At 43.1% G+C, this 18,992-nt stretch overlaps 1 protein-coding gene across 1 annotated transcript in view; it reads right to left on the bottom strand.

The window, feature by feature from the left end:
- Window positions 1-3,824: 3,824 nt before the first annotated feature.
- Window positions 3,825-18,992, bottom strand: part of ppargc1b (peroxisome proliferator-activated receptor gamma, coactivator 1 beta) — a 119,015-nt gene continuing 103,847 nt past the window's right edge. Inside the window, exons 5-12 of the mRNA XM_037675167.1 lie at window positions 17,069-18,125; window positions 16,326-16,371; window positions 13,193-13,257; window positions 11,542-12,181; window positions 6,848-6,905; window positions 6,043-6,161; window positions 4,284-4,411; window positions 3,825-3,916 (exon numbers count right to left, since the gene is read on the bottom strand). Coding sequence (XP_037531095.1) covers window positions 3,825-3,916; window positions 4,284-4,411; window positions 6,043-6,161; window positions 6,848-6,905; window positions 11,542-12,181; window positions 13,193-13,257; window positions 16,326-16,371; window positions 17,069-18,125 — 2,205 coding nt within the window. The remainder of the gene's footprint in view (window positions 3,917-4,283; window positions 4,412-6,042; window positions 6,162-6,847; window positions 6,906-11,541; window positions 12,182-13,192; window positions 13,258-16,325; window positions 16,372-17,068; window positions 18,126-18,992) is intronic.

Raw genomic sequence — 18,992 nt, 5'->3', positions numbered from 1 at the left:
CTTTTCCTTTTTGAAAGGTGACGCGTTGTTTTCATCAGTATGTATAGCACTAAAGTGTATTTGTTAGTTTTGGACATCTGTGAGCCTGGAGAAAGTGCATCCTCCCAGACTTGCTGTTGTTTTATTCTAAGTACAGAATAAGGCGCCTTTGTACTTAGTGTGCGTTCCTAATAAAGTCAAAGGAGAATCAAGTGATGTAAACATTCATTTTTTTAATGTGTGTGTGTGTGTTGTCAAGAGGGTTAGATAGAAAAGACGAGAGAGTGGGGGGGAAGAGGAACGTAGGGACGACTTTGAGGATTGTGGAAGACCCGTAGACAACAAGGCCTTGAACCCACAGAGTTAAAGAGAGAGAGAGATAGGCTGCATTGTATTGGGATTTTCTAGGCAAGGGGGGAGAGCAGGGTCATAGTAAAACAAGTGTAGTTGGAGAAGATTTGAAATCTTCCCCGTGAAGCGCACTCAACAAACCACCAAACCACCGTTCAGCCCCTCTTCGAGAGTCCGCGGTGTCCAACACGAGACAAAGACGAAACGTTCAAATACACGAGGACACACTGAGACTCCAGGAAACGGGCACGCTAAAACGGTTATGAGGCAAGAGAAGGACAGACGAGGAGAAAGATTACCGTATTTTCCAGCGTATAAGTCGCATCAGTCTAAAAAAAAAAAGCATCACGAAGAGGAAAAAAATAAACAAGTCGCTTTGGCGTATAAGTCGCATACTGTATATTATGCATCGCGTTTATTATGCGTTTATTTAATGGTCAAAACAGCTTCATTTCGCCTGGGCGGTGCCATCCATCCAACCATTCATCAAACTATCCATGCATCCATCCATCCATTCATCAAACCATCCATTGCAGCCGGAGCAGCTAGCTCTCCAGCGTTCCTCCTCCTGCACCAGCTGAGTAAAGCGAGCGCGCATGAGAGGACTCGTTGTTGCATTTCTTCGAAATTTAAAGTGACAGTCAAAAATTGCGTTATAAATATGGAAAAACAAAACGTATATAAGTCACTTCGGTGTATAAGTCGCAGGACTGGCAAATCTCTGCAAAAAAAATGTGGCATACACCGGAAAATACGGTACTTGCTTTTTAGAGCGTCAGAGAGCCATAGTGCGTTAACAAAACTAGCCAAAAACTCATTTTCAGCCCAGCAAACGAGAAGCTAACAAACAACGAGAAGAACTTCCAACAAAAACTGCAGCAAGTGTTAAAAAGAGGAGGGATAAGAGCATCCAGAGCAGAGAGACACAATGAAGGGGAGCTGGGATGGAAGATGTGAGGTAGAGACGTTCATCTCATTTCAGATGAGGAATCTGATTTTCAGCCGACTGCGCGCTTTGTTTCGAATCAGCCGATCCCGTGCTCGCTCCCTGGACGTGTTCTGGGCGGCAGTTTGTTGCCACCAGATTGGCAGGCTTCGCAGGCGCTCTCCCTTTTCGAGGGATGCTGCTACTGGCTGCAGCAGGAATTATTAGGTGATGTCCAGGTTGTATTTACCCGGTAATCCAGAACCCATTGACTGCTGAAGTTGATCTTTTTAAAGCACCAAAAAGCTGCACCGTCTTTGGACAAACTGAAGCGTCGTGATGAAACTCTACATTCAGACTGGTAAATACATTCCATTAAAGCCAACAGAACCTTCCAACTTTGACCAAAGTTCATAAAACGATGCTGTTGTTATGTTGTGTGAGTTTTTTTGTGCTTTTAAAACTAAATGTTTCCCAAGCAGATGAGTTTGAGGACAAATCGTTTAAAAAGACGATCGGACTGGAACGGTTGGGACAAAGTGCTGACGTGAGGGGTTTAATCGAAACCGACTACAATCTTTGTTTCAGTTTTTACGTTTGCTTGTCCAAATGCACAGATTAGATCAACGGGTCGCAAACCAAAAAGAAATGATTCGCAACGAAGAAGCTAAACTAGTAAAGTGATGGCCCACTGCTACACCTACACCTACACAGCCTCTTCCCTAAGGACTATTTTCTTTTTCTAAGATTGAAAATTCCCTAAAAACCTCAAATTAATGACATTTTAGTTTCAGTTTAGTACCTATGTAATGGATATTTCAACCATAACTCAGCTCCATCATAACTCCTAATATAGTTTCAGCCCAACTGAAAGTCATATCTTAATTAAGATGAAAAGCTAGGCAGCCATCAACCTAGAATAACATTTTTAATCTACAGTAGTCCCTCGTTTATCACGGGGGATCTGTACCCTGAAGATTTATATATATATATTTAATATATAGGCATTTTAAACCCTTCCCACACTCTCGCAATATTCTAAACAGTGTTTCTAAACTCTAAAGCTCTAAAAGACCACAAAATGTCGTGGTTTCAGCTCCCTGCCTCCTCTGCTATTTGACTATTTGCAAGCGCTCTTGGCCACGCCCACTTCTCCGCTCTGCACAGAGAACAGCTGATCAGCTGCAGCAGGAAGTTTATCCTGCAGTGTGGGCTGCACAAAGGTGCAGCAGGTGCTACGTAATTTAAAATAATTTAAATAAAAATTCCACGTCGATCGTGCGGCTCATCCATCAATCAGCCAGTTGTGTGTCATGTCCACTCTTAGTTTGAAAAACCGTGACGGAGCGAGTCCACGATAAACGAACCGCGAAGTAGCGAGGGACTACTGTATTTTCTTTTTCTAAGATTGAAAATTCCCTAAAAACCTCAAATTAATTAATTTTTAGGTTCAGTTTTGTATCTATTTGAAGGATATTGCAACCATTTCTTTATATGACTCTTAATATAGTTCCAGCCCAACTGAAAGTCATATCTTAATTAAGATGAAAAAACTAGTTAATCAACCTAGAATAACATTTTTATCCTATTTCCATTCTACTTGGCTTCTGTTTTTGTTCAAATAAATTATGAAAAGTAAATTTAGGAAATTTCTCCAAATGTCCAATGGGGTGAAGACGTCTCGGCGTATGAATCATCTGTTGATCGGAGCCTACAGCAGCCAGTAGCAGAGGCTAAACAGTTAGCATGGCAGAGTTAGAGAAGAGCTAGAAGGGGGGAAAGCGGAGGACAAAAGAGACATTTACCTCCTTACAGTGCATAGATCAAATCAAGGAAGCACTACAATTACAAAAACAAAACATGATCTTTTTTCTTCATTTTACATCTGTAAACTTTTAGCAGTCATCCATCGTTTACAATGGTTATTTTTTGTTATACTCTTTGTCCATAACACACACACACGCACACAGTAGGCTATAAAATCAATAACATCCACATTTTTTTGCTAAAACAATGCTGATTTTTTTTTTTTTGTCCTGGTTACACGACCGGACAAGCAAACACAGCTTGCAGGTTCACCACTTGAGACGGGATTGAGGGAAGGACTTCTTTTCTTTTTGTACAAAACAAACAGAACAGGGAACACGCACACACTAGAGCACACGCCACAACGACCAACGCAACGCGGAGATAGCAAGGATTCGCTACAGGTCTCATGCCCACTCTTCCAAGGCAGGGCAATGATGTCACCATGACAGACAGGAAGCAGCTTCGTTGTTACTGTTGTTCAGAGGAGAACTGTATCATCACTGTTGCTGTTGTACCATTGCTGTTTAAAGTCCCGCCCACCTTTTAATGTTTCTGGACTTTGCAGTGACTTCCTTGTTTTAAGCAGTATCCTCCGGTGAAATAAACTTAAAAAAACAAGGTCCTTGTTACTTTACTCCAACAGTAAAAATGTAAACATTTTGTGAGGTTGCCTTGCATGGAGGTACTGAGGGCAGACCCGTGTTGTTGGAAGGGTTCTGCTGCAGTTTTCTAAGGCTGGCCAGACAGCAGGGCTGTACTGTCAACGGTGCAGGGACTTCTGGGCTTCCTTCAGCAGAGTGTCAAAGTCCAACGCATCATACTTACTCTTGACAGGACCAGGGCCTGCCTCGTCTGAAACAGAGAAGCACAGTTGGGTTACAAAGGTCCTAGTAGGGTGGTGGTAGCCCTGTCCTAAAATAGATGAGGACAGAAGAATAACAAGAATACACGGGGAGGGATGACAAGTTTATAACCTTAATAGCTGGTTTCATGTTTTGGTTAATGGAGTAAGATGTCTTCTTTGTAAATTATGACCTCAGTCAGAGTAAAAAAGCAGAGCATGCATTAGGAGCCTCTTATAGTGTGGCACCCTCTAGATGAGAGCAGCTTCTGCTTTTCTAATCCACTGCACGCTTGTTAACATTTTTACATCTGAAGATGTAAAAATGTCCAATACAAACTAAAACTGTTCCGTAATTATTTGTGCGTGCCTCATTACCAAGATCTATGTAGCGTTTTCTTGTCAGCCGCCTCAGACCTGCAGGGGCATTCTGGAAAACACTCTCGCGTTCTCTCCGATGCTTTTGGGCTCCCGACTGGCGGATCTTTATCACCCCGCAGCGCTCCCTTTAAACACACAAAGCAGGAGACTGTTTAATATTTTATCCAAGATGACAAAAAATGATTCAAGAGGACTAAAAAAAAAAAAAAACTGAACTCGTTAGTGAGCTGGTACATCTCAGTTACTTCAAGGTACTCAACGAAAAATCATGAAGACCAGTCAAAAACATCATGAAGGAACAATTTCTTTCATATGGATGGTTGATGGTACGTTAAATAAAAATTATGAAGTCAAATTTGTGAATAGATGCTAACGACCTTTTGTTTACCTAAGGAAACGGCCAAAGTGACTGAAAATATGTCATTAATGTCAAGGTCCACGAAGAGCTGTTTGAGATTGAGAGGTCTGGTATCGTTGATAAATTTGGTAAATATTTATACTCAAATGTGTGGAGTAAAATATGCACATAAATGCATTTTGTCTACATTAAGTGCATACATGTATTTAAGAGCTGTGTATCAACATATCCGGAAAATGACTGAAGTAAACCAAATGCGCCATTTTAAATACGGTAGTTCAGAATAAGCTTTTGGTATTGGATTTTTTTTACTTTCAAACACGTACATTTAATGCTGGATTTTCTTTAACAGAACAAATGTCTGAAATATAAGCAAACTAACTAGACAGTCAAATGATCCACCTCACAAACAAATGTTTGGGTTTCTCTAAAAAAACAAACTAACATAAACAACAACAAAAATCAAGGACATCATTACAGAAGCCGCTTGATAATTTGCGGTTCGACTTTTGCGGACACGCTCTTTTGTGGGTTTTCAACTTAAGATTACATACGACACACGAATGGCAATGGGTAAAAACAGACCCCGCCCCCTCCTTTCTCTTTCTGAGGCTGTCTGTCACAGCAGAGCAGAGACACACAACAGTTGGGCACGCAACCTGTTATGTTAACTGGATTGTTTATTGTAAATAATCAAGTGTGACCCGAACTGAGCCTTTAGTTCCGCTTGGCGATCACTGAGCGGGCCAGGCCACCGGGAAATGCCCCAGTGCTCCCGATGGCCAGTCCAACTAGCTCAGTAACCGTAGCATCAGTCTGTATGCTCTCTTACGCTGTGCTCTTTTAGAGCATTTAGAGAGTTTAGAACATTGTTAAGAACATTGCAATGATGTGGGGTTTCTCCTATATATATATATATATGTATGTATATATATATATACATATATATATATACACACACACATATATTAAAATAAATATAATGTCCCTAGTTTGTGAATTTTCACCTATCGCGGGGCGGGGTTGCCTGGAATGTAAGCCCCGCGATATGTGAGGGACTACTGTATTATAGTCTAGTATTTTATAATTCCTATTTAATCAATCTCTGTGGGGAAGTTCATTTTGGAAAAACAACCATTTAGGTTGTTTAAGATGATTGCTGGTAGTAAAGACTAAAGTCAAACCACAGATCTGAAGTCAATTTTTGGTCATGGACAAAAATGAGAGCGGAGCTCATGAATGAAAAAAATAGGACTCCTCTAACACACGCGGCCTTTTATGTTTGTATCTCCCGTTTATTAAACCACTTTTGTACATTTAGTTTTAGGTTTTTCCGAGCACCATCATACGTTTGCTCTATCTCTACTCAGAACAAGTAATCCCATTCTGAACACTTACTCGTTACAAATGATGACTTTGCAGTCCTCTGTGTTGCCAAAAACCTGGAAGCGTTTCCTCAGCATGTTCTCCGTCACCCTGTTAGGCAGGTGGTGGATGTAAAACACCTGGCAGTTGTCCTGGCAACAATAAAACCATGGCAACAGTCAGGATGGAGGACAATACAGCATATCAAAAGACGTTTGCACCAAGGAAGGAGATGTACAACAGATACGAGGTTCAGCTCTTTGGGGCAGCTGTGACTGAGTGGTTAGAGCAGTCGTCCTCCAATGGGAGAGTTGGGGGTTCAATTCCACCAGCAGTCACATGTTGAAGTGTCCCTGGGCAAGACACTGAACCCCTCATTGCTTCTGATTTGTGTCCCATTGGTGTATGAATGTGATCTAAAGCTCTGATTAGTTGCTACAGAAGCAGATTAGCTTTGTAGAGACTTTGTATAGTGTGGAGGTAAATGAGAGCACAGGTTGTGTTGTAAAGAGCTTTGTGTATCTTGATTGGATAGAAAGGTGCTATGCAAGTACAGTCCATTTACTATTTAGGAGATCCCTGGTTTGTTCACAAGACACTTTACACTTTGAGTTAAGACCTTAACTAAGACCTAACTTTGAGACCAACAAAGTCCATGCTCAATAATCCAGGTATACAATCCAACAAATTTCAGTCAGGTCTAATGTTGAGACCTAAACTAGTTATCAGAGACTTTTAACACTAGTCTTTTCCTGTTGTAACTTAAATTTCCTTGAATTAAAGGTTCTTTAATAGATTTGCGGAACGCAGGAGACCGCAGGAGGTGAAAGTTCTGTACCTCGTCAGAGTTAGTTTTGTTCCTCTGGTTGTCGTCTGGACAGCTCTCAGAGTTCTCACTGGAGGACAAAGAAGAAGAAAATGGTGAGAGATAGGGATGGAGACAAGGCGAAACTGAAATGTCAGACATGAAGAAACTGGTAAAAGTCTCCTTCGGTTTGAAGTAAAACGTCTCTCCGTTTGATGATTTCTTTTCTCATTATATTTTCAGCAATAACATGACTGCTGACCTCGTTCTGTGTCAGGCAGCCATGCTGAACTGTACTGCCTTAGAAGTGAGAGATGGTAGAGTTTTGCTTCAGTTATGTCTACATGTTTAACTGGAACCCTTTAACAGCTGAGAAATAACATGACGTGTGACCTTATTAGCGTGGACAACACAGTTTTCAGTTGGTTGGAAGATGAGGGGTTTTTTTTGTTAAAGAAAAAAATCATTTGTGCTGTAGTTCTGCCTTTTATGCTACACGTCAAAGCACATTTAACAAGTGAATACCTCGGCTTTACAGTCCAACGAACTGCACTAAAACCCGTAGAACGACAGGTGAAACCATCAAAAAGGTGTTAGTTAAAATTCAGAAAATAGAATGAGTGATGTCCAAAATGCTGCACTGCAAGAAAAACAAACAAGAGTTGTTTTCTTGTCAAGCCATGATTAAATTTAGCCTTTATTTTCTATTTTTATACACTTTTAGGCTTTGGGAATTGGTGACAATACATTCAACACCTAAAATAAGGAGAACTCCCATTTCTTGCCCTGGTACAAAAATATCTGTCAGTGATGCCAAATTTATTCTCAATTCAATTAAAAAGTCTGAGTCATAAATTCAAAATTAATTCTTTGTTTCATCTGGTCTCAAAATAAAGTTGTGGTTTCAAAATGTTCTAGTGAAATAGAGCTTGTGTACATTCTTAAATTTAAAAATCTTTTGACGTTGACTAAATGTAAATAAAAGCCGACTGCAATAATTTGCAAATCTCATAAAGCCATGATTTATTTACAATTAAACAACAAACCAGATGTTAAAACTAAGAAATTGTGAAGTATTTGGGGAAAAACAAGAAAATTTGAATTAAATTGAAACAATCTGTCTCAAATGTGTAAGGAAAAAGGGAAAGAAGGCTGTACAAGTACGTGGTATGAAAAAGAAACAACTGGAGGAGTATTTTACATCGTGTTAGATTATAGGGTTATAGATTATTAGATATTATTATAGATTATAGAGCATCAGTGCAGTGAAGTTGCTTTGACATTGATAAATATGACTCGAGTCGGCTCTTGTCTTCTCAGGTGTAGGTGATTTGCCACTGTGACTTGTTATCTTATCCTGGCACTGGTTAAAGGTCTGGGCGTAGCCATGCTCATATGCTTTGCAATAACTATATGTGAAAGGGATGTGCCCCCCCCCCCCCCCCCCCCCACACACACACACACACACACACACTTAAAAAAATATTCATTTGCCCCCCCCTGTATTTCCCATTAAACATTAGATCACTCTGCGCCGTTTCTATTTCTTCGTGAACAAATCCATTCCACTTGATAAATAGGAGAATACTCGAACCACTAAAAGTCCACTCCGGGTTTTCATGGTAACCTACAACTCACCACACTACATGCAATGTTTCCAGGAAGTCACTTGGCTTGGCAGGGCGCTCATCTGTTCAGGGTTTTTTGTCAACAAGGCAGGGGTAGGAGGGGGCTCCTCTGTGTTGCGCACTAGCTTAGCATTACATTAATGCTGGCAGTTGTTGACCGGGGTGGGGTTTCAAGGTGCATGAGAGAAGCAGAGCGCTACATCTGTAGCAACTTAGCTAGCATGTCTGTATTGTGCGCTGCTAGCTTAGTGCTACGTTAGTGCTGGCAGTTGTCGACCGAGGGCGGGGTGGGGGTTGTTGTTTAGGCTACTCTAAAATAGTTATTGAATCAAGTGCTAACTTACATAGGTAAACGTAGATGTTTAACAGTTCTTTAAAATACACCAGAATGCAGAAATTGCATCTACTTTATTCAAATCTTTATATGGGAGGACCCCCCAGAACCCCCCACCAGTGTGTCTCCACCCCACTGCCCCCCCTCATATTACCAATGCTACTCACACCATTGACCATGCTGAATCATCATCTCTGATATCACGCTGTAAATTCACTCATTTCTTAGAGCACTGTCCAGATCACTCTGAAGCCTGTGATCTGCCAATAAAGACAGAATGGTCTGGATCTCGTCAGTGGTCCACCTGATTACTTTTGGAGCTTCCATACTGAACTAGAAACTAAATAACTAGAAAAAACGAACTAACTGGGTGGGTCATCCAGTGACATAGCTCCACTGGCCAATCAACAGTTGCTGCCTGCTTACGTCAAACTCGTCACCTCAGAGCAGCTTGCTTGGCACCACAAACAAGATGGTCCCTTAACCTGGCTGAGTGGGGGGTTGGTACCAACAGTGAGCAGGCCCTTAACTAGTGCGGAGTGGTGCAGAACCGATGAGTGTCGAGACTATTGCAAAGTGCCATAAGACGAATGGTATGAAAAGAGCATCGGAATCTCTCGGATGTAAATATGGGCAGGGGTTCACCAGTCTGCAAAACACTGCATCTAAAATGACTGAAACAATTTCAGAATCAAGTTTCTCAACAGAAAATTGGGAAGCCTTTTAATATCCCATCATATACAGTCCATAATATCAAACTGTTTCAAGAATCCAGAGAAATCTCAGAACCAAAAGGACAAGTCTGAAAGGCAGTCTTGGATGGTTGTGATCTTTGACCTTAGGGGCCACAGCATTAAGCAACAAGCAACTGGCCCAGACAACATCCCCGGAAAAGTGTTGAAGGAATGTGCTGATCAGCTCTGTGAGGTGCTGGCAGACATCTTTAACACCTCACTTACCCTGGAGACAGTTCCCACCTGCCTGAAGACTGCCACCATCATCCCAGTCCCAAAAAGCTCTACAGTGACTGGTCTGAATGACTATCGGCCAGTGGCCCTCACCCCGATAGTCGCTAAATGCTTCGAAAAACTGGTCATGACTCACATCAAAACAACCATCAACATCAACGAGGACCCTCATCAGTACGCATACCGTGAGAACCGATCAACAGAGGATGCCATCTCCTCTGTGGTCCACACTGCACTCAACCACCTGGAGCAGAAAAACTCTTACGTCCGTATGCTCTTTGTGGACTTCACATCCGCCTTCAACACCATGATCCCCCAAACCCTGATGGACAAACTATCCACACTAGGACTAAGCCCCTCCATCTGCAACTGGGTACTAGACTTTTTAACAAACAGACCACAGTTAGTGAGGATCCACAACCTCTCCTCCTCCACCATAACCCTGAGCACTGGCTCTCCTCAGGGATGTGTGTTGAGCCCCCTCCTGTTTACTCTGCTCACATATGATTGTGCAGCTACCCATCCAGGCTGTCACATTGTAAAGTTTGCAGATGATACAGCGGTGGTGGGATGCATCACAAACAATGATGAGTCCAGCTACAGGCAGGAGGTGGAACACCTGGAGAGCTGGTGCAGAGAGAATAACCTTCACATCAATGTGAAGAAGACAAAGGAGATGATTGTGGACTTCAGAAGGAACAAAAACACCTACACCCCCCTGAACATAAGAGGATCTGCGGTGGAAGTGGTCTCCAGCTACAAGTACTTGGGTGTACACATGAATGACAACCTCAGCTGGAGCAACAACACCACCAGCCTGATCAAGAAAGCTCATCAGAGACTCTACTTCCTCAGACGGCTGAGGCGAGCTGGTCTGGGAAGCTCAGTCCTCACCTCCTTCTACAGGTGTGCAGTGGAGAGCATCCTGTGCTCGAGCATCAATGTGTGGCATGGAGGCTGCACAGCTGCAGAAAGAAAAGCTTTGCAGAGAGTGGTGAAGGCTGCACAGAAATCTGTTGGAGTCAGTCTCCCCACCATCACAGACATCTACACCTCCAGATGCAGGAAGAGGGCCACCTGCATCATGAAGGACCCCACCCACCCAGCACACACACTTTTTGCCCCACTCCCCTCAGGAAGGAGGTTAAGGAGCATGAAGTGTAGAACCACTAGACTGAGGAACAGCTTCTACCCTGAGGCTGTTAGACTCATGAATCTCTAACTAGAATAATCACTGTGAAAAACCATATCATGTTGCTGCTGATCTGTTTCATGTTGCTGCTGATCTGTTTCAATGTTGATGTGTTCATGCGTGCACATCTGCTCACAGACTCATGTTCATGTTTGTGCTGATGTTCAATGTTTTATGTTATGAGTGCTTAGTGTATATTTAGTTGATGTTTTTCTTAGTTCATATCTTAGACGTTATTACTGTTTTTCTTATACATTTTATTGTTGGATGTAACTGGGACCCTGTGTACATAATTTCGCTCCACCACATGTACCACATGAGGTGCGAATGACAATAAAGAAACTCTGACTCTGACTCTGATTAAAAACAAGTCTGATTCTGTACCTCACTGCATGGGCTCAGGAACACAGTTCACTCTACCATCCACAAATCCAAGGTACATTTTATTGTTTTCAAAGTTGAGGTTAATGGAAAATCAGTGATTGTTCTTTCTTTTATGAAATCTTGCTCGTGTGTCTCAAACAGGAAATCAGAGTTTCACCATGAGTCCAATCCCCTTGACCCACATTTTCAGACCTCTTGGTTTCATTCTCCATACATCTTACCTGGAGTCTGTCTTGCTGGAGGGGGAGTCGGGACACATGTAGAGTATGGGTGAAGGTGAGCGGGATGCTGAGGAACACTCTGCCTCCTCCTCAGAGGCTGGAGGCGTGGCAGCAACTGACTGGCAGTCTGATGGAGGTGATACTGATATCATCATGGTCATCTGCTGCTCCTGTGTTTCTACTACCTCCGCCATCACCAGCCTCTCCTCCTTGCTCTCTTTGTCTTTTTTCTCCGGTACTGGATCAGCAGCTGCTTTGGGTGCTTGGGAGATATCGTCCTCGCTTCCTTCTTGTTGCCGCAAAAAGGCTCCGAGCACGGTTGCATTCTGTTTGTAGCCCTCGCCGAGGCTTAGCATGCAGTAGTCGTGATCACCGAAGTTACGCTGGGTGTTGCTGGCATGGCCCATCCGCCGCAGCTGAGCGTACAGCTCCGTCTGCTCTGGCAGCTTCCGCTGGTGGTGGGAACGACTTAACCAGGCCGACGCCTTGGTGGCAACGTTGTTGTTGGTGTTTGAAGCCGGGTGGACAGACTCCACCTCGCCTCCTCCATCAGTGCTGCCGCCACCCTTTCCTCCCTCTGTCGGCTTGAAGAGCTCATCCTCCACAGGTTTGTGAGGTGGAGTAGTGGGAGGGGTGAGACCTGAGTGGGAAGACATGCACTTAAAGACATTGCTCCTCCACAACATTTGCCAAACCAAAATCTCGAACGTCATAAAGGTGTTTAACCACTGGACAAAGATTCCAGTCGTGTCATGTGGAGAACAAATGTTTTTTTTTTATGTGCACCGTAATTTCTGGACTATAAGCTGCTACTTTTTTCACTCGCTTGGAACACTGCGGCTTATACAATGATGCGCCTAATTTATGAATTTTTAAAGGCTAATGAGTTTCATGCCGCCAAAACATTTAGCCTCGTTACACCTGGGTGCTTACATAGCTGCCCAAAACATGTCTCGTGGACACGTGAAGCAAGTGATCCCTGGGGGCACAACGAAGGCATCAGTGTGAATCGTGCATTTAAGGCGCCGCCGAGCTCAGTGGGAGGCTTGGATGACTAGCGGCGAGAAATCATTTACCAAAACTGGCCTTTTGTTCAAGTGGATCCCAGTGGATCCTGACAGCGGAGCAGTGTCAAAAAATCCACTATCACCAATGGGTTTCGAAAGGCTGGACTGCTGCGTGATGAAGAGGACAGCACGAGCTCAAGGGCGAGTTTGCCTCAAGACGAAAGTGACGTTGAAAGCGACAACGAAAGAGACGGAGGACGTGTGTGATGAAGACTTTCTGAGGCTGCTCAATTCTGACACTGAAGAAGACGACTTTAGTGGTTTTTGTGCGCAGGAGGAAGATGAAGATAGCATCAATGACTTTTCCTACTTTATTTTATTTTTTTAACCAGCCGCGTTACAGGCACTGTTCAGAAAAAAAACATTTACTGTACGTATTTGTGCATGTTACGCTACATATTTAATTAAAAGTTTAAAAAGTATTTCTGTGTAAATATCTCATGTTACAACGTGAACACCTGTGGCTAATAGACAAGTGCGGCCAATAAATGTACATTTTTTCTAGTGGGCGTGGCTTATATTCAGGTGCGCTCAACAGTCCGGAAATTACGGTAAGTAACTTTGTGGCCCTGCGTTGTGCTTACCTGCAGTTCCGCACAGATCCACACTGAGTGTCTGCTCATAAGGCCTGGTGTTGTACTGGGACTCTCTGAAAGCAGAGGAAATAAAGCTCTGTCATGTTGGAATATCTTGCAAGGTTAAAATATTGAACTGGAATCCTTTAATGGGTTCTGAATCTCAACTTTGGCGTTTCCTAAAAATAAAACCAGCACAGTCTAAGCTGATGTCTGCTGAATATGAATTATGTCTCCCTGAGAAAGCTGCTATTTTTTTCCCACTGCTTCTCACTTCTTATCACAACAGCCATATGTACTCTCCATGCTGTCCTCTCCATTATTCTTCCTCTGCCGTTTTGTGGCCGTCTGTTTCTGTTGCCATGAAAGGCAGGAGCTGTGTGGAGTGGATTGGCTTCAGGCGAGATATCGCTTACCCTCCACAGCAAACAGCAAATCAAAAAACTAAAACACTCACTCCTTATTACTTTTTGGTGAGTGCTTCTGAGGACTGATTTGTTTAGCAGAAGCCTGAGGGTTTTACAAGAAGATCTTTAGCTTTTTGACTGGATAAGATGGAAACAATTCAGGGTTTGAGGCTGGTTGGGTTGGGAGGTTAATTTGGGAAAAGTAAAAGCTCTGGAATTGAACTGTTGTAATTCTACAGATGTTTAAATACATAAACCTAATCTACAACCAACCCCCTCGACGAGAACGATCAGTACACTCAACAACTAGTCGAGGTTAATTAAAACACCACTGACAAACGTGGCTGCTGGTGGTTAATACAGACGTCACATTTGTGTCAGTTTCTTCTTACGTATTCAGTCTTTTTAGAGCTCAAAGAACTCCTCGTCATATCTTTTTTAACCCTGTTTTAAATGTGTTGTAATGTTGACATTTATTACTGATGGACTCAATGACAGAAAGGAAGGAAGTTCTGTGAAATCAATCTGAAGGATTTTGCTGAAATTTGTCAAAAGCAGAACAGAAAATAAGCAAAAGTGAAAGATGCTTATTTTACACAATAAGTTGAGGAGACTATACTTCTAAATAATATAAAAACTAGAAAGCATTGTTTCTTCAAATGACTGGGGTGGCTAGTTTATATATAGCTACAGTGGTAGCCATCTTGGATTTTGCCGTGGCAACCCAGTTTTTGATACGGCACTTTCTTACATTGAAGTTTCACACCAATGTGGAAGTCATGATGCTTATTTTTCAAGTTATCCAGCTCACAAGGTTAACATAAACACAAATATGGTGGCAGCCATCTTGGATTTTGGCGCGGCAACCTAATTTTTAATGATCTGTTTGACGCCTAGATGTAGCGACATAATAAAAATGGAGGCTGGTACTTCACAGCTTTTATGGCCATCATGCTCACAACTTGCACAGATGCACTGACAGAAAGCATTTCCAATTTTTCTTCTTCGCTCCACGACAGAGGGCAAAAACAAAAACCCAACAGCTAAAATCGTCTAAAAATGCCATGCATTTATTTCAATAAATCCAAAAAAAGTTAAATATTTTAAAAAGTATAAATGTAAAAATACCACATGTCTTAGCCCTCTTTTTCCTGAATGAGCTCAACATTTTGACACCTGAATGATTAACGTTGCTGAAACTATACTGAAAGAGTTGGATACAGAAAAATTAAAAACTGGTGTTTTACATAATATGAACCTTGAAAAGATCCTAATATAAAATTTCCGTATCTTTTTTTTTTTTTTTTTACAAATTATACCAAACATGCCCTCAGCTCATGCAAACTGGTAGGCATAAAAACATTTATGGTTCAGTTTGTACAGTGTGCAAGTTGTTGCCCTGAGACATAATTTTTAAAGGATGCGGTGACGTGTCTAAAGGGAGAGGTCGTAGTGTTTGCTTTGCCTTCAGAGGATTTCATCTTAAAAAAATTTCACATCCTGCCAACAAGTTTTCCAGCTAATCACTCCTTTGTGAACAGCCATCGTTAATGCGTTACAGAAATAAGACGGGTTCAAACATGGAATCAAATCACTTATTTCTGTTATTACAAAGATCATTAACGGCCATTATGCCAACCATCTCCCGCTCGTTTATGGGATTTATTTTTCACGTTGTGGCTAATGAATAAACCATTCCCATGATTAATTATTTACCTTGGTTGTGTTATTATTTTCAAACTGAAAGTAGAATTTCATATAATAAATGAGACAATAAGGTTATAAAAAAAGTATTTCACTCAAAGTTCTAAAAACTGTGAAACAAGTACAATGGGTGGTACTCAGGTTCCCTTTAACGGTATTTAAAAGTAATTCTTTATAAAGGACATCAAGCTAAGTAAGTAGTAAATTATAAGTTTAGAAAAAACTGACAGTGAGATTGACAGATGGACTGATGCAGCATCTGCAGTATTGCGGACTCTGTGCCGGTCCGTTGTGGTGAAGCGGGAGCTGAGCTGTAAAGCAAAGCTCTCTGTTTACTGGACGGTCTACGTTCCTACCCTCACCTATGACTACGAACTTTGGATAATGACCGAAAGAATGAGATTGTGGATACAGGCGGTTGAAACGAGTTTCCTCTGCAGGGCAGCTGGACTCTTCTTAGAGACAGGGTGAGAAGTTCAGTTATCAGGAGAGACTCGCAGTAGAACCGCTGCTCCTCCACATCGAGAGGAGCCAGTTGAGGAGGTCTGGGCATCTGGTAAGGATGCTCCCTGGGCACATGCTTCGGGCATGTCCAACTGGGAAGAGACCCCGGGGAAGACCAAGGACACGCTGGAGAGACTGCGTCTTTTAATTGGACTGGGAACGCCTTGGGAGTCCTCCCAGAAGAGCTGGAAGAGGTGGATGTAAAAAGAGATGTCTGGACCTTCCTGCTCAAGCTGCTGCCCCCGAGACTCGACTTCGAAACAAGCGGAAGATGATGGATGGATGGATGGATGGATGGATGGATGGAAAAAACGTATTCATACTTATTTCAACTACTGAGGAAACTATATTCTGTCTAAGAAACACAAAACAAAAAAAGGTCTTGGGTTTTTTTTTTTTTACAGAGAGGATTCTTATCCTCATAAAGGAGGATCATGTGTTTCATTTAGCGAGCCTCCAGTACTTTTTGGTTTACAGCTACACATACATGTCACATTACTAATTTAGTTTTTTGTACAGATACTCACCCTGTGGACTTTGGGTTAAGGGGCAGACAGAGACAGGCTCGCTTTTCTGCAATTAGAAGCAAACCTCAGTTAAAACCAGTTAGGCCTTCTCTTTTTAACAGTCATTATAAATACTGTGCGACTGTCTACAGCGATCTTCACTTTGCAAGTCAAAAGGTCTAAACTTTGATATATTCTATGTGTGACTCTGTGGCCAGTGTGAAATCACAGTCGGGGCAGTGATGATTTGAAAATGATGTTTGTTGCCAGATAATATGTAATTAAGGGTAAAAACCACAGAGTACAATACACAATATATGAAATTACTGGAACGATAAAATTCTCATGTAGTCTCTTGCAGATGGCAGACAACAACAAAATGATACATCTCAATGTTTGTTTCAGCATAAAAACAAAATGTTAAGTGGATTAATTTGGTCATTGTAGGTCAAACTATGCAACAAATTCAAAAGCAATTACTGTTTAAAAAGTGCACAATTCTTATAGAAGACACTGTTAACGGTTACATTTCACATCAAGTTCATTTTGATGTTTAGTGTCTCTGCATGAAACCATGAAATAGCGTTGCCAAAACAGGAACATTTAGATATAAAATTTAAACATATTATTTTGTGTGTTTTTGTGTCACAAGATGGATGATGGTTTTTGTCTCACACTTAATACAGATTATAAAAACCTGGATAAAATCAATAATAAGTAGAGTAAACCTTGAGCTCAGCCTTTGTGTGTGCTGATTGTCTAACCGTGGCAGCAGGGGTCGGTCGGCGCTGACGTGGTGCTGCCGTCACTAGATCTTTGCTTTTCTGGCTGTGTTTCTGTCGTGGTCCCCCCTCCTGCTTGGGTAGGCAGCAGTTTGTCCCCTGCTTTTCTCTCGTCTGTCGCCACCTTGTCATTCCCCGCTCCGTCTCTCGCTCGTCCGGGCCGTAACCTCTTCGCGAAGCGGCTAGGAAAAGACGCCAGGCGTCTGGAGCGCCGAACTGAAAACGAGCCGCTGGTTTCTGCTGGTTCGTCCAGGCTCTGCGACGGCTCAGAGGAACAGTTTGTCCTCTCAGGTAAGGCAGAGTCTTTACTAAGCTCTGGGTTGAGGACAGAGGAGCTGGGGGGCCAGGCCGGGGCTGATTTATTCATCAGGGCAGAAGGAGCAGGCGCTACGCCCCTGGTGGGGCTCTGGGAGTGGGTGTAGGGTGGGTTGTGCAGTCTGTAAGGCTTGCTCACATCGAAGGAGCTGCTCTGCTGCAAGAGCTCACGGAGAAGAGAGTTGGCCTTCATCTCCCTCCGCCTGGTAAAGGGGAGCCTCCGGGGGGTGCTGGTACCGGTCCCAGTCAAACTCCCAATAGTCCCAGGAGCGGCCACCAGGACCACTCTGCTGTGAGAGTTTGTAGAAGCTGAGCGGGAAGCTTCGGGTTTGACTCGAGGCCTGGGGGCGTCCTTGCGCTCCCAGGCCTGCTGCTTGCGCATGGGCAGGCAGTAGGTGTGCATGTAGGTGATCAGCTCCACGACTGACTGCAGTTCTTTCTCCGAGCTGAACTGAGGCATCGCCGGCTCTGTCGGCACAGCAGCCGCACCTGCTGCACCTTCAACCTCGCTGCTGGAAGACTCCTCCTCTTCCCCTTCCTCCTCGTCATCCTCCTCCGACTCACTGTCCTCGTCGTCTTCTTCCTCTTCATCCTCCCCTGCCTCAGGACCGGGGCTGTTCTCTGTGTCCTGCGCGGTGGTGAGGTGGCGGTGCAGTTCGGTGCAAAGGCGCCCAGCGGGGCGCACCGCTCGGGGTTTCCGCTCCTGGGGGAGTTCACTCTGAGGCTGACGACAAGAAAATACAAAAACTGGTTGGAAACTTTTTGAACTGCTTCATTTTCTGGTTATTACTCAAAGTGTTGTTCAGTGTTTGTGTTTAGAATAAAAAGATAAATCACAATAAGTTTTAGTTTGATTGCGTACTAAAGACAAAAGGGACCATCTGTCCTGTTGTCTGCTCACAGGTCAAAAGTCGCTGATGGTATGGGGGTGCGTTAGTCTTTGGCATCTTGCACATCTGGAATTGCACCATTAATGCAGAAAAATATCTACAGGTTTTAGAACATCTGTTCCCATCTTTCAGAGAAGAAACAGGACTGTAGAACAGCTAGAATCCTCCATCAGACCAGAATGGGACAATGTTCCCCCCCAACACCTCCAACAACTTGTCTCCTTAGAGCCTTCAAAACCTTCAACAACTGGTCTCCTCAGGTCCACCAAAACATCCAAATAACTGGTCTCCTTAGAGCATTTAAAACCTTCAACAACTGGTCTCCTCAGGTCCACCAAAACATCCAATAACTGGTCTCCTCAGGTCCATAAACACCTCCAACAACTGGTCTCCTTAGAGCCTTCAAAACCTTCAACAACTGGTCTCCTCAGGTCCACCAAAACATCCAAATAACTGGTCTCCTTAGAGCATTTAAAACCTTCAACAACTGGTCTCCTCAGGTCCACCAAAACATCCAATAACTGGTCTCCTCAGGTCCATCAAAACCTCCAATAACTGGTCTCCTCAGGTCCACCAAAACCTCCAACAACTGGTCTCCCCAGGTCCACCAAAACCTCCAACAACTGGTCTCCTCAGGTACACCAAAACCCTCAAAACTGGTCTCCTCAGGTCCTCTAAAACCTCCAATAACTGGTGGTCTC

Source organism: Nematolebias whitei, chromosome 4 (assembly GCF_014905685.2).
Source record: "Nematolebias whitei isolate Nwh7 chromosome 4, NemWhi1, whole genome shotgun sequence".
In the NCBI taxonomy this organism is placed as follows: Eukaryota; Metazoa; Chordata; class Actinopteri; order Cyprinodontiformes; family Rivulidae; genus Nematolebias; species Nematolebias whitei.
Note: the sequence above shows the minus strand (reverse complement) of the source record. Positions and strands in the feature narration are given on the sequence as shown.